Raw genomic sequence first — 15,487 nt, forward strand, 5'->3', positions numbered from 1 at the left:
GGGTACCCAGTCCCCATTCTTTGTCTTCGAATCCATTAAACCCAAGCATCTGGTCTCCTTTTCCCTCTCAATCGCTGCAGCCATGAATCCTGGCACAGACCCCCTACCCTCAGCTGCTCAGCCCCCTGATCCCCCGGGACTCCAACCTCAACCTCCACCTCTTCCGGGCCCTCCTCCCCCCAACACTGCTTTTTGCCAAATTCCAGGGTCTCAAATTCCTCAGTATCCAAGCCTCCCGCCCCTCGCTGGCACAGACGAGTTTCAAATATGGGGCAACGGACCGCCCTTGGTACTTGTTCAGGGCTTTCCATTCAGCACTTATATCTGGTCTGAGATAGCGCAGACTCTTGCTTCAAGATACACGGTTTATATCTGGGACATACCAATCCAGGAAAACACGCTCCGAAAGCAGAGCAGATGCCTTTATCTAATGCTCCAGCGGCATTTCAACCTCATACCTGTCAACGTTGTTGCCCATGGTGTTGGCGCCGTCTTGGCACTTGACGCCTGCATTCAATGGGGAATGCGCTACCGAGTCCTAATCCCCGTGAGTCCTATTATTTCAGCCTGGAAGGACCCCAAATTCTTCCTCCATGCGCAGAAATATACAAAGATTTTAAGCCGCTTGCCGCTTCGACAACATGCAGCTATGGTGCGCGATCATATCTCGACCGCTAGTTCTCAAGGCCTAAACTCCCACTTACTTCATCGGCTCTGTCTTCAATGGATTGCCAGTGATGCTGGACAGGAAGCTTTCTACTACCAAGCCGGGCGTGCTCTCAGATTTTTGGAAGACTCCTTTTCGAAGGCGAACTGGGGCAAAATCAAAGGATTCCCCGTGCATATATGCTGGGGGGGCGATGATCAGTGGGCTTCAGAGCCGGATGAAAATATGCTATGGGATCTCATTCTTGCTTATCGTGATACGGAAGAACAGATCATCCACCAAAGCCGGCGGCTAATTGTGCCTGCGGGCCATCTAGTTCCATTGGACGCACCCCGGCCACTGCTGGTTTTCATCTTTGCCTGTCTACTGTGATTCTTACGCTGTACACATTCAATGGGCTCAGAGACGGAGAAAGATTTATCATTTCTAGCGGCAGCTCTATGCATTCCACTACGTATGTACTATAATTATATAACTATATACAGGAGCGCGACTGAAGGTATCTGGTTTATGAATTACTTGATGGCATTCGATTCTTTCTCTTAGGAAATTATTAAGCTGTACAATCTCACTACTCCAGGGGGAAAAAGAATTCAATCGCAATATGTAGCCTCTGAATACGCCAACTGATCACAGCAGTGATCAGACATTACCACTGAATGAATGAAGTGGCTGCCTTGACCATAATAGCCCGTTATTGAACTGTTTTTCTGCGCCTTTCGCCCAGTTGCCCGATTCGGGCACCGCCGCTTTTATGAGGGCTGCACGTGATCGATCCCGGCTTGCTCCTGCTACGCTCCGTGCCACTCACTGCTTGATCACTGCGCACGCACAGATCGCTCCGAATGCTCCCGGATTGCTCTGGGCCCCTCCCAGAGCGGTCCCGGACTAGCTCACCCGGATTGTGATGGCCACTATCACGTGACTGAACTAGGGTCTTTAAACCGTGACTGGCCAAGACATTCTGATCTAGATCGTCGTATCAGGTACGGACCAACAATTTCCTGATGCCCTCCTAAGAGCAAGGGCTGGCGGATTTCGCCTGCTCAATCAACAATACCTTTAGTTCAACATGTGATGCCTGATTTCACAGAGCTAGTCATGCGAAATTTAGCTAAGATGTCTCTCGTCTCAGCCTAAATATAAATACTAGCCATTCGCTTGGAAGATGTTCGCATAATTCAATCCCTTCTCCATCTTTTCTACATCATATCTCGTACTGCACTTCGTCCTTATCTCGTTATATCTTGGCTCTTACAAACAATGGCTAAACGTTCCCTCGAATGGAAGGCCAGTCAAGAAGAGAAAAGACGACAAGAACGCCGTGATCTTCGTCAACAACGGAGATACAACCCCGAAGACCATAGGCAGGAAGATTCCCAGCGGACGAGAAAAAGAGCGTCTAAGAAACAACGACAGACATACCAGAAATATGTCCGCAAATATGAAGAGTAAGACTTTACTATCCTCAACTTTGGGCTATTCTCATTGTGATCCGCTAGATTTCTTCAGGAGGCAAAAGGGTTTCCAAACGGCTACAAGGTTGGCGAGGGACACAAAGTACCGAAATTAGAAGAGCTTAAAGAGTTCTTTCGATGGTGGATTTCGTCTACCAAGGGCAGAATTGACCCAGGTGGAAGACCAACCAGAGACTCAATCTTGAACGGGGCTCAAAACTTCATACCTGGTTTCTTTCTCGTCACTGGGAACGAGATTCCTCCCAATGATGCATCCCTACTTTATAGCGTAAGGCGCCCTTCCTTCAAGCGAACCGTGGCCTGACCAAGATAGTTCATTAGGAATGACTTGGTTGAAGATGGATACATCCCAGCTATCAAGAAACCAAGATATAACTTCCAGCTTAAAAGCTTTGAGCGTGCTATTGTTGCATTTTGGGGCACTGATGATGCATTTTTCATGCCAGGAAGATATCGCGTCCAATTTCACTTCATCACTCTTCAGTTTCTTTGCTCGGCTGCCAGAGTGTCTGCTCTTACTCCTGCGTCAGAGAATAAAATCAAAGGAGGGCTTCGTTACAGAGTGAGGGAAATATCATAGTTGACTTAGACTTCGCTGACAATGCCAGGATATCCAGCTTGTATTGTTCCGTACGGCAGATGATCCTTGGAGAATTGGATGGCGACTTGATCAACGGTTTGTCAAAGGGAATAAGGACCCCGATAATACGGTGTATGCAAGTCTGATCAGATTTTGGTCTTTCAGCTTGGCCTTATGCTTACCATGACAGGTTCGGAACTGCCATCTGGGATTGTGATGAGCCCATTTATGCGGGAGCACTGTTCCTCCTGGCGCTCGCGCTTGCGGATGGAGCTCTCTTTGGATTTACGTCTCCTGAAGAAGTCTTCGAGCAGAGAATTCCCCCAGGGGAGAATGAGCTAGTGCTCTCATGGAAGGACGAGGCAAGAGACCGACGCGTCGTCAGAAGTGTCACAGCTGAAGGAGTCGGTGAAGATCCGTTGACAAAGGAGCAGTATCAGAAAGACCTCCGCCGAATTTTGATCTGGGTTGGCTTTTTCATTACAGCCACGGTCCATGCTATGCGCCGCGAGCTAGGGAAGGCAGTTGCAGGTCGGTGGCCTTTCCATTTCTCTCTGAGCCCAGCTAAAGACCTGTGCAGCCAAATATGCCTCTGCCCTTGTAGCGCAGGTACTTACGCACGGCTCCGAGGCGATCTACGGAGACAACTACCTGGCCAACTGTTCCGGTGTAGATGTGGTCAACGCGTTGAGGCGTCGGCCCACAGACCATACTCACCTTGAATATTTCCAAGGCTTTGAACAGTACCATGAGAACGGCCTTCCTCATCGGCTGCCTACGGAGGAGGAAGAGAAGCTCGATGAGCATCCCGATTTGATTGCCAAAGACCTGGAGATTGAGAACGCGCGGTCCGCTGATGACATTAAGAAACTACGCCAAGACCGTAGCGTCATTAGGCGAAAGCTCTATTCCAAAGCGTTGCAGAAGTATCAAACTCATTGGGTGCAGGAGCGACGCGACTGGAAAATTATGACTCGCGGCCGAGAACGTCCGGATCATGTTGAGCAGGTGGCACAAAAACAGGCTCTGTGCAAGCTCATGCCCGAGTTAGGTCGTTTGGCGGCAATCATGTCGACCAATAAACCACTTTCTTTCCATGAGAAAGCGAGCGTGGTGAGGGATCTTTACACCCAATGTCTCCGTGACTTTTCCGTGGTATATCGACCGGGAGAAGAGCCTGTAAAAGGGCGCTGCCCAGTCACAAGTTGCAACAAAGACTTAGACACGTGAGCGACTCTTCCGGATTCCATGAATCGCTGCCTTACTAATACATGACAGATTGTCAAGGCCCAGGCGGAGCAATCATATCCATGGTTGCGTTAGCGAGTCATTCGCCCAACAGAAGAATATTCCGCCTCGGCATGTCAAGTATTGCTGGGAGTGCTTTACGTTCCATGATGGGACCAGCGATGACTTTGAGCAACACTGTCGCGGTCACCTTCCATCAATGACAAGTCAGCACTATGGGGTTATACTGTACCGCCATACTATCATACGCGCCGGATATTGCATTGAATGCCTCTGTGACGAGGCGAAAACAGCAGCCTGCAGAATGAGTTCTTTCACGAAAAACTCCGACCTAAAAGAACATCTAGAGGGTCACATTCAGTCAAAACAGTGGCCATCGGAGTGTGCTGACCCGTTATGTAGCCACACCGCCGCGGACGAGATGGACTACCGTTGGCATCTTCGCGACGTGCACCATTACCAAAAGAGTATCTGCGAGCCGCCCGGAAAGACGTGCAAGAAACGATCCTCCTCTGCCCTGGATGAGTCTCCAACCTCGGACAAAAAGCAGTTCAAGAAGGTGGAACGCCCCTGCAAACGTCAAAAGGCCGGGTCGAAATCATCACGTAGTGTTAAGGGGCACACTTTTATCAACTGGGAACCCCATGCAACACGGTTAAGAGCGAGGAGACCTGCCCAGGCTCGGAAGGAAGATCAGGGCCACCAGTGCCCAAGCATCAATCTGCACGCAGTATCACAGGATGGCCATTCTGCTCGATCAGCCTCACTTGACCTCCCCGGGCTGACGGATGATACGAGCACCTGCGCAAGCTACTCTGCAGCATCTCCCACCATAGATGCTATCCCTATTGACCCCCAGATCTTGCAACCTGCCCCTTGGCTTGTGTACCAACCAGTACAAGGAGATGGGCAAGACCGCATGTGTGGCTCTGTGGAATATAGAGACAGTCACTGCGCCAATGAGCCAGCAGAGAGCAATGTTTCCCATCAGACGCCCCTGGAAAACCCTACCCAGAGGGACATTGACTGCGAAGAGGCTGCTTACCTAGGAGCGGACAATATTACCACGGATCCCACGACGCCATCAACGCCGCTAAGCCGACCAGACGCTGCCCCCACAACCTATGAATCCAGGCCGGCAAATGACTCTTTCCACATGGTGCAGCAGTCTACCGATATAGCTACTATCCAAAACGAAGGGAAAGCTGTCAACTTCATAGGGCCCATTACAAGAGTCCGAACCAGGGCTATGACTAGGTCATGTCAGAGGTCTACGGGCCTCCGCACCTCGTCTGGCAAAGCAAGAGCATACAGCCAGGAGGAGGACGCCTTGCTGAAGTCACTCATGGAGGAATGGGGTACTCTCGAATTGGTTGTGCCGAGATTCCAGAAGTCGTTTCCAAATCGATCTGCTATTTCCCTTCAAAAGCGCTGGTTGCTCATACGATCGTCTCCTCGACGCTCGACCAGGTCAAGACCGATTTGAAGGAAAAAAAGAAGGGGAAAAAATACACTGATCCCTTATATCTGCGAGGTGGTATCCAAGGCATGATCCAGAGTTGGCCTCCTTGTTATAATGTATCTTGCGCTGCTAGATCTTCAGACTAACGCGAAGGAATCCTGGAACATAGTGGATCACGTTTATGGGCACTCACCATTGATAAGCTAGGTCGTCGCAAATTTCACTGCATAATTGAGCAATGATTCGTTTTTACCGTATGTAGACAATGTATGGCTTACTGAGCATACTTCCTTCGCCGCTAAAAACGGCAGCCTGCGGGGACAACAGCTGAGGAATTCATCTTGCAGCTGCTGGACTCATAGCGCGGTGCTTTTCCTGTATCGTTAACCGCGACCATTGAGTCCAGATCACTCAATTTCCAACCAGGATTTGTGCCATGTCATAGATCCTGGATGTGCTGCGGGGAGTAGTTCGGCTGCACCTCTGAAGAATTCAGCTTCAACAGTGACAAGACCATTGAGGTTTCTTCGGACAGGCTTCCCTCCTTTCAGGGTAGATGGGGTGTCGCCACGATTGGACGCTTTCCCTCTTTTTCTGAATGGAGCCAGAATGGAACCCTTCCACAGAAGAAATGGACTTGACCCCCCGGAACGTTTTTAAGTCCAGCATGACGTCTGCGCCCCCTAAATCTGCTTCCCCCACAGTGAACATACTTGTATTCAATCATACTGTACACGGAGCCTTCACGAGTGTCAAAGGTGACACATAGCGGCTTAACGGTGCCGAAACAAGCGGAGTACACGAGTGACACGTAGGTTAGGGGAAGGGATTAGGCCACAATATCACGATACAAAGTAGAACGCAACGGGGAGAGGCATGCCACCTGGTACAACTATCAGTCAACAGAGGCAGACATCCAATCTCCAGTTATTGTCCTCTCCGATCGATTTGCCTGGCCTGGGTCAAGACAAGAGACCAGTGAGCTTTAAGTGAATAATCTCTCATGAAGTGCGGAGAAAAACGTATACCATGGCCAACTCTGCTATTGGTGTTAGACGAGAGTACCGATTGACCAGATTGGCGATCTCGGTTCATCGTCTTCCAAGAATGTTCAGAGCTATCTGTTGCCTATGGAAGTAGGAATAAGCGGGAGAGCAGAAGTTCCTTCGCATCCACCCCTACCAAAACCACAGCGATATATTCATAGTAGCTCTCGTAGCGGCATAAAATAAAAAGCAAGATGCCTTGAACATGAATGAAAGGTTTGGCATACGGATAGCTCTTATCTCCAGAGTTGGACAGTGGTGCAAATAGAGCTCGTCCAGTCCTCTTCCATCCTCTTCCTGCCACGGGGAGTTCGGTGCTCGTCCGAAGCCTTTGATCAATTTCCTAGTTAGGGTGCGGCGCTTAAATTTAACGAAGGCTTGGCGTTTCCACGGTCGGAGAGGAAAGAAACATGATGCGGATTCGTACAACCACAAGGACTGGTTGATAGTCATTCCGCCTGCAAATCTGCTCAAAGCTGGCCCGCTTCCAGAGCAAGAGAAACTTGTCTATGCCATCCTGTGAGGGGCCCGCTGGTTGCTTCAGAAACCAGGGGAGCATGTCCTGGAATTGATTATCTACTAAACGGGTTAGCCTGTCACGGGACCCGGGTACGTGCCATCCTCACCAGGCCGTACCTTCTTGATAAGTCCGCAGGTGCTCGACGTTGGTTCTGTGGACACTCACCTCCGGCTATGGAAGCAGGAACTCTCAGCAGGGAAGAGCTAGTGGCTCTGCTGGAGCAGGAACGGCAGCGCAACCGGAAGACGACGTTCGCAGAGTACCTTCACGCCTGTCATCGCTTTATCACGAAACCCCTGACTATCCAGACTGACAAATCCCTTACGACCAAAGGGTCAATCACCAGCCCGCATGGCCGTATTTGTCCGACGTTTCTTCAGCCATTCGACTTTCGTGCCTTCCAACAGCCGCTTTTCGATGAAGTATACCGGTTCTTCCACCCGTCCGACTCCCCGCCACGCGTGTTCCCACCGTTGATTGTGATTGAAGACCGAGGGAAACAGGCGTGCTCGCGCCCCTTGGCCAGCGAAGCCGATTTAGTCCGACACAAGGAAGCAGAAGTTGAGAACCCAGTGAAAGAAATCCTCGAGCAACTGGCTCAAATAACCGACCCCTCCGGAAACCTGCGGGATCGCGCCCTTAGCGCGATCCCGCCAGCCAAACGGCCAGACGGGCCATACGGCCAATTTCTTCAATAATTGCACCCTCCTACTTCAACGCGTCATTATTCCACCACAACATGGCCAAATTCAATCAGGAAGTTGAAGATAGAATTATCGCAGCTATCAGCGCGTTACGCAATCAAAAAAAACCGAATGTCTCAAAAACTGCGCGAGAATTTAACCTCAATCGACGAACTCTCGATGCAAGATGGAAGGGTAGAGTCTCTCTTGTTCAGCGAGCACCCACCAACTTGAAGTTGAATTCAGAGGAAGATAAAGCTCTCTGTCAATATTTAAACACTTTAGAAGGCTATCTCGTTCGCCCATTGCCTCGAATGATCGTGAATGCAGCCAATGTCATTCTAAAAAGGTCTCATACCGATTCAACAACTCCTCCGCCGGTAGTAGGAGAACACTGGCTTCAACGCTGGCTTAAACGCCATCCTCAATACAAAAAACAACGCTTTCGAGCAATTGAAATCGAGCGAAAACAAGCTCAAGATAAAACCAATATCGCTGCTTGGTTTGAATCGTTGAAAAAGGTCATCGAAATCAACGGGATTATACAAGATGATATATGGAACTTTGATGAGACAGGCTTCCGTATAGGAATGGGCAGAGATCAATGGGTAGTTACTCGAGATCTTCCTGGAGATAAGCCTTATATTGGTATCTCTTCCGAGCGAGAATCGATCACGGTAGTTGAAGCTATTTCAACCGGTGGATGGAGCGCTCCGCCACTCATTATTCTACGCGGGAATAGTATCATTCAAGGATGGTTTGACGTCACCACTATTGAAGGTCAATATTATATCGCTACGTCCGAAAATGGCTTCATGACAGATGAATTAGGCTTTCAATGGATTCAAAACTTTTGGCGTGACATTAAAAATAAGCGAAAAGGTCAATATACACTGCTTATTTGTGACGGCTTCGAATCTCATTGTAAGAAAGAGTTTGTTGAATTCTGCGAGAATCACAATATTATTCTATTCTTTCTTCCGCCTCATTCAAGCCATATTCTACAGCCTCTTGACGTTGGTGTATTTCATGCAATGAAGCACTGGCATTCCGAAGCAGTACTCAATGCAACATATTCGGGATGTGGTCATTTCAACAAAAATGAGTTTTTACATGCTCTTTCGACGATTCGCACCAAAACTCTTAAGAAAACGACTATCCGGCATGGCTTCAAAGAAACGGGAATATCGCCATTCAATCCAGCAATCGTTCTTGATCATCTTGCTGAACCTGCGCGGCCAGCAACTCCTTCAACGCCTAGCAGTCATGATATCATGTCAGTTGGCAGTACACCAAAAACGGTTGAGCGCTTCAAAATATTGCAGAATAAGATTCTTCATTTACATGATATTGAGCCTTCATTCTTACATGATGGTCTGAATAAGATCATTAATGGAGCAACTCAATTAGTCTCGTATGCAGAGACCATGCAGGAAGAGGTACGACGCTATACAGAGCCCTCTAGACAACGTGCAGAGCGTGCAAAGGCTTCTAAACGTCGTCTTCGCTCTGGAGGAGTTGTATCAAGTCATTCTATGCAGTCAATGAAGCGCCGAGAGATGAATATCGATATTAGCAATGAAAAAAAGAAGTGGAAGCGAAAATATGCTCAAGTGCTTCCCGAACTTATTGACGCGTGTTTGGAGCGAGGAATCATTCAAAAGAAAATTCGAAAAGTGCGTCGGAAAGCAGAGGAATAGAGGTTTCATTTGTATTTATTTTTATTTCAATAGCTTCAATATTCGTTGAGATATTCGAGTTTGAATAGCTTCAAGCATTAAAATTGGCCGTATGGCCCGTCTGGCCGTTTGGCTGGCGGGATCGCGCTAAGGGCGCGATCCCGCAGGTTTCCGGAGGGGTCGGTTACCTGCCGCACGAGAAAGTTTTTCGCTTGGGGATGGGATTGTCTTTGAGAACCATATGAACACCATCACCGAGGAGCCCGGCCAGCGTCCGTCCGATTCTTCCCGCAGTGTTCGAGCCGACCAAAACTGTGTGTATGCGCGAAACGGCCGTAGAGGTTTGTTATATGTTGTTGAATATAAAGCGGCCCATAAGCTTCCAGACGCCTTTCTTCGAGCTGGTCTGAGACCGATGAACGTCCTGGAGGAGGTAGTACGACGTGTTACAATCCCAGTGGATTCGGAAGAGAAGCTCCAATACGATGCTGAATTGTTGTCATGTGCCGCCGTGGCGCAACCGTATGAGTATATGATCTTGAGTGGCACCCCGGTGAGCCTTTTGGATAATGGGAGAAGCCAGGTGATGCTTTGGGTTCACGAGGATGATCCAACGACTTTACGCTATTGCCTGCTTAATCCTAGTCGCGATGCGGCACCTGAAACTGATGATGGCCTTGGTTTTCGATACCCATTTACTGCTGTTGGTAACCGGCTCGCCCTGACACTCCTAGCTCTCCGGCTCCCTCAACGCAGCCAGATTTGGCGTAACAACGCTATGAATAACTTGCACAGATGGGATGTTGATTTTGAGGACATTCTTCGATTAATCCCTGAATCGGAGAGGAAGCAGACTCCGCCGGGCTCAATATATCGAGCGCCACGCTACCCTGTCAACCCCCGATCGCCGTATCTCCTACGGTCACGACGGCTGCCGGCAGGCTGCAATGATGTTGCGCTGTCTGGCAACCGTACAGATCCATCGGACTCGTCAGACGAGTCAAACGACAGACGGCCCTGTCTTCCTTCTTCGCCTATGGAACATCTGGGCCAACGGAGGAAACGACGACGTACATCAAATTCAAAGCCATCTGGGGGCCAGCCCACTGAATCCAGACCCCCAAATCGCGCGTACTGTACTCAGACATGTCTTCGTGGTCTGGCAAGCGGATCGATCCTCGATCTCAAATGTCCAAATGCACGCTTGCACGGAGCTCGGTCAAGCGATGGGGGGCATCCCATCTCACTGCTGAAACTTGTCAAGCTTGTCAGTCAGCAGCTTAACTCCGATCCGGACAACCGCTGTATACCTCTGTGGAAGGAGGGCCTCCATGGATCTCTCTTCGCTATCACGCTTGAAGGGTATGGCTATACATTTGTTGGCAAAGGCACCACATACAGCTCTCACTTTGAGGGCGACGTATATCGGAAGTTGAAACACATCCAGGGATCCGCGGTTCCAGTTTATCTTGGTGACATTTACCTGAGCCAAAACGTGTTTTGCCTAGACCCGAAGCGCATCATAATCCACATGTCGTTGATGGCATACGGCGGAGTTAGGTTGGAGACGTCTGATCGCAGCGACCTTCAGGAGCACATCGCTCGTACAAAAACCCAGATACATGAGGCTGGCGTTGATCATCTGGACCAACGACCCGCAAACATGTTGTGGAATGAGGAGGTCCAGCGAGTCATGTTTATCGATTTTGGTCGTGCGGTTATCAACAACAAACGGAAAGTGTCGCCAGCAGCCGTGTCTCTCCCTTCACCGAAGAGATTACGGCAACGCCATACCCGCCGCGGCATTGTTTGAACCCCAGCGTTCGCCCGAGGTTGGACTTGTCTCCACAGGATAGACGGTCCGTATCTGCAAAAAGACGTCTTCGGCATCGGAGACCCCCCAGCCAGCGGACATTTTGGATCGTGTCAATCCGTCGCCTTGGTGGAAAATTGCCATATTACCCCGCTATGCAACGGCAAAATCTTCTGTGCAGACGTTGACTCCCTGTCGAGATCCGTTCCAGTTGGGCTATGACACGTCAGCCCTCTAATACGATGCTCCGTCAAGGAAGCCCGGTCGCACCCACGGGCTTGAAGGATAACGGATCATAAGCGGAGGCAAGTCAGTCCGACAAGGCGTCGGCTTCAGCTCTTGAAATGGACGGGATAGCGCATGCTCGTTCGCTTGGGTTGTGCCGAAGGCTACTTGCTCTGAAGGTGCAAATCGGCGGCGTTTGGTCATTTTGACAACATCAACAACGGCCAAAAAGATAGTGTACCACGAAAGCATTTTCTTTTGCCTATCTTGGTCAACTAGCTGCATTCTGTCACCTACCCAGCAGCTTGAGCTCCACGACAAAGTTGCTTCGAATGCAAGTCCTGCCCCCCCAATGGTTCTGATTTGGATGTGGCGTTCCCGTCAGGGGAATATCCAGGGGTAGGATCATCCCCTGCTCCAGAGTGTCCGGTGATTACGAATAGGTAGGAACTGACACCGGCCTTGGGTGACAACACAAACTGCCGGTCCAACCATGTGCCTTGGGGTTTAAAAAAGCCCAGAATTACCCATTGGTACATCTGTAAACGGATCTCTATCTTTATGCGGAAACCAACCGTTGATATCTAGTTTGTTTCCATAGGTAAGGTCTTTGATTCGTGTGGTCTGCGTCCGAAGGGCCAAATTGCATGGGAGCTGGCTATGCTATACGCAAACTTGCCGAGTCTCTAAACCAGCCTCCGCCCAGCAATGCAAGATGTTTCACCAAAGCTCCTGTTCTCTGTATACACAGGGTTTGTTGCGACGGCACGTGCAGGACGACTACAAGGGATCAATGGCGCGGAGACAAGAGCCAGGCGGCAATAAGAGGGGTCCGGAATGTATCAGCTCGACTATGGTTCTCGCATCAGACGGTCTATACTGGGGTTATGTACATCTTCGGCCTTTCAATGGATTCAGTCGACATCGTATGTCGGCAATTCCATACGCTCAGTCCAGCCGTAAAAAATCACATCTGTCGTATGTACGAGTGGTGTCGCTGGGTGGAGTACAGATAATGCTGCAAGAGATGAGCCCCTGATGAAGGAAAAAGAGGCAGGAGAGCCCCATGTCTTCTCTAAAATCAGCATGCAGTCTTTTTTTTAAGGATGCACCGCAGCCTTAGTCAAGGGAGATAGGTTTGGCATCTAGGCGTGAGCGGCAACTTTATGCAGCGCCTGAGATGAGCAGCCAATTGACTGAAACCCAAACAGCCGTGCAGCTTCTGGCAGTATCTATATTCGGCATGTCACAGGTTCGGATAAATCCAACCTGTGGAAGGAAGCATGCACAGGTTTGCCGCCAGCCGACCCGTTAAATAGCGGAGCGTGTCCTGCTTGGAAACTGTCAATGAAGACTGAGACGATTCTGAGCTATCCTCCGTTATTACGCCACCCTCTATCGAAAGACGCCCTCCGCAAAAGCGTGTAGCAGGAATGCATTCCCAGGTTAACCCGTCCAGCACCGCATTGCGCAGCAGTCGCGTTCATCCAAATAGCAGAAACCAACGACGAGAGTCGCGCACTACGGATTTTTGAAGAGTGAGAACCCTTGACGTTTGTCAATTGAGTTACGAAACTGATGCCGTCGTAGGTATCTTGCCGAGACTGGTAAATTGAAGGATGAGTTTCATATCAAACATGGCTCTCCTACACCGTCTGTCGCAGATTTTCACGCATTTATTCGATGGTATCTATTGTCAGGTGCGGGAAGGAATGGGACACACCCCTTCCTCAGCGATATGTACTCTATCTCTTACACGGAAGCTTCTTTTGGGGCTTGAGTGGCGGACTGGGATCCGTGTTCCCCAGGGTACAGCCAGGGAATTACAAAAGGTGAGGTTTATTGTGTAGATAAAACGACGTTTGACATTCTGCAGTGGATTCAACATTCTCTGATTGACGAGGGTTTACAGTAGTCTCGTTGAAACACCCACGGAAACACCCACGGAAATACCCACGGAAGACCGTCCGTGATGGCGAATCAGTCGCGGTGCTCCCTCATCTCATTACTGGCATCCGTACAATGGAAATTAGCTAGGAAGACGTAAGGCCGCACCTATACCCGGTTGATGCCAGGTTGTGGACCAAGATGGTTCTCCTCATGTTGCGTCAAGCACCGGCACATGCGCCATCTAGGCTCGAATTCAGTTTAACATGTGCTCACTCGAATATGATTGTTCATATCGGAATATCTCGTTTAACATATTGTTCACACGAATACATTTGGTCAATCTAGAAGCTTTGCTTAACATATGTTTATCCGAGTCGGTCTGTTTATACCCAAAATATTTAACAAATGTTCCCGGAAAGTTGATGGGTCTGTATATATTCAAATCTTTGTGGCCACCGTATCAGGCCTCGACTACTGCAATGCATTCAAGGAAGCGCGTTCTGCTATTAAGCCAGTCGCATAAAACAAGACTCAGTACCAACCCGGGTTTTTGAGGTCTATATATGCATCGTCTCTTGTACACAAGATGGGCGGTGGTCAAACCTGTGTTCAACCTGGTGCACGACCTACCGATTATACCGGCGTGGCCTACGGAGTATTGTTATACCGCCACATACGACAAAAAGAAGAGATTTATCGTATCAGTCAACGCACTTTAAGGAATTGTAGCCGAAGAGATGACCCTGCAAACACTGGCTGGTATCCTCCTATCCCCATTCCCACGTTCTTGTTTGGCCATTGCCTTCCGGATCTGACTGGACAAAGAGTCGTGAACGAAGACAAAGTTCTTGCACCTAATCAATCAATTTTTAAACGGCACCCAGACATGCGAAGAGGAATGTAGGGAGGTTCACAACCGTTCAACATGGTGAGGAGCGAGGAGTTGGCCGTGTCACGTTGAGCAACATCTGTTGACCGTGGATGATCCCATTCAGATCTGGTTCCTTGAAATTTTGACATGTCACGACTTTTGTCACACCATGCGTGAACTATATTCCCCTTTTGTTGAACGAGTTCCTTCGTCGCTCCAGCGATGGATTGCCGAGGTCAACATAACATTCTTGGCGGAACTAAAGAGTGGTGTTCCCCGGAGAACATGGGCTTCGTTGAACGAACCGGAAATCTGCTACCTGTGGGTGATTGAGTCGGTCAGATAGAGATAGTACGGCCTAAGTTACAGGCTATACAGTCTCTACGTACCATCATATATTATTGGAAGTTACTGTACTGGGTTCCTGTATTCCTCAAGCCCAGTCACCGGTGAGACGTGTTAACTACCATCAATTGTGGTATTGGTAATTGTCCTCTCCGCAGTCTGGATAGGTATGACTAAGCAAGGGCGTACGGGGGCCTAGTTCTCAACTCACCGTTAGGGTGAAGTAGACGGATGGGATGGTTGAGATTAATGATATAAGACAGGTAGTTTTACCCCGTGAGACGGAGGCCCAGTTTGCACATCTCAGACGGGGATCTTGAGCGTTTTCGGAATCGAAGGTGGCCTGGCTTTCACAATGGGGAATATGCGCCGAGATACGGTGGACCAGGACATGGCGAGAGAAGGATTGATTGAGGCCGAGCTCGTTTCAAGGGAATATGCCAGTCTCACTGGGTCATCACGCTCAGTCAATATGCCAAGTGCATCAATGCTGACCTGTCGAAGATAATTCGCTGCTCACGGAAACCCCTTCGAAAGGTTGCCAATTCCATCGGCCTTCGCATCAAGCACAGCAAACCCCCAATTGACGAGCTACTGGGGGATTCATGGCTTACCGTAACATTTACGGAGCGACCCGGGAATTTCTGCGAGTGTGTTTAACGGGTGTAAGTGCATAATGGGACATTTGGCGTTCCCGTACTGATTGGCTGCAGATGGATAATTATCGATAACTACTTCGCGCTCGACTGTGTCGAGACTGTCTCTACATCTGGTATTCGCGAGACGGTGATTTGGTTCGGGTGCTAGTCCGCAGACAATCAGATGTTTTGATCGATATTAATTTGGGTCTCGCCTTGTTGGAGCTCGCGTGCAGCGAGGATCATGGCAGTCAGGAGAGCAGGTCTAATGATCGCAGCGACAGTCATTCAGATGCTAATGCCCGGGACGCTGAAGAGGATGATAGAAAATAATTTGACCTG

At 49.4% G+C, this 15,487-nt stretch overlaps 5 protein-coding genes across 5 annotated transcripts; all 5 read left to right on the plus strand.

The window, feature by feature from the left end:
- Positions 1–82: 82 nt before the first annotated feature.
- Positions 83–1,039, plus strand: LDX57_009005 (alpha/beta fold hydrolase; the record flags this gene model as incomplete). The annotated part of the gene is made up of 1 exon (XM_046090730.1): positions 83–1,039. One exon carries the CDS (start codon positions 83–85, stop codon positions 1,037–1,039), a length of 957 nt encoding a protein of 318 aa, XP_045946705.1.
- A 1,745-nt stretch (positions 1,040–2,784) lies between these two features.
- LDX57_009006 (uncharacterized protein) lies at positions 2,785–3,955 on the plus strand (the record flags this gene model as incomplete). The annotated part of the gene is made up of 3 exons (XM_046090731.1): positions 2,785–2,821; positions 2,891–3,256; positions 3,306–3,955. 3 exons carry the CDS (start codon positions 2,785–2,787, stop codon positions 3,953–3,955), a joined length of 1,053 nt encoding a protein of 350 aa, XP_045946706.1.
- Positions 3,956–4,394: 439 nt separating this feature from the next.
- On the plus strand, positions 4,395–5,459 carry LDX57_009007 (uncharacterized protein; the record flags this gene model as incomplete). Its single annotated transcript, XM_046090732.1, has 1 exon — positions 4,395–5,459. The coding sequence occupies one exon, from the start codon at positions 4,395–4,397 to the stop codon at positions 5,457–5,459; it is 1,065 nt and encodes a 354-aa protein (XP_045946707.1).
- A 1,715-nt stretch (positions 5,460–7,174) lies between these two features.
- Positions 7,175–7,699, plus strand: LDX57_009008 (uncharacterized protein; the record flags this gene model as incomplete). Its single annotated transcript, XM_046090733.1, has 1 exon — positions 7,175–7,699. The coding sequence occupies one exon, from the start codon at positions 7,175–7,177 to the stop codon at positions 7,697–7,699; it is 525 nt and encodes a 174-aa protein (XP_045946708.1).
- A 1,905-nt stretch (positions 7,700–9,604) lies between these two features.
- Positions 9,605–11,176, plus strand: LDX57_009009 (uncharacterized protein; the record flags this gene model as incomplete). Its single annotated transcript, XM_046090734.1, has 1 exon — positions 9,605–11,176. The coding sequence occupies one exon, from the start codon at positions 9,605–9,607 to the stop codon at positions 11,174–11,176; it is 1,572 nt and encodes a 523-aa protein (XP_045946709.1).
- Positions 11,177–15,487: the final 4,311 nt, after the last annotated feature.

The sequence above is a fragment of the Aspergillus melleus genome (genome assembly GCF_016097325.1).
Source record: "Aspergillus melleus strain CBS 546.65 chromosome Unknown contig5, whole genome shotgun sequence".
Lineage (NCBI taxonomy): Eukaryota > Fungi > Ascomycota > Eurotiomycetes > Eurotiales > Aspergillaceae > Aspergillus > Aspergillus melleus.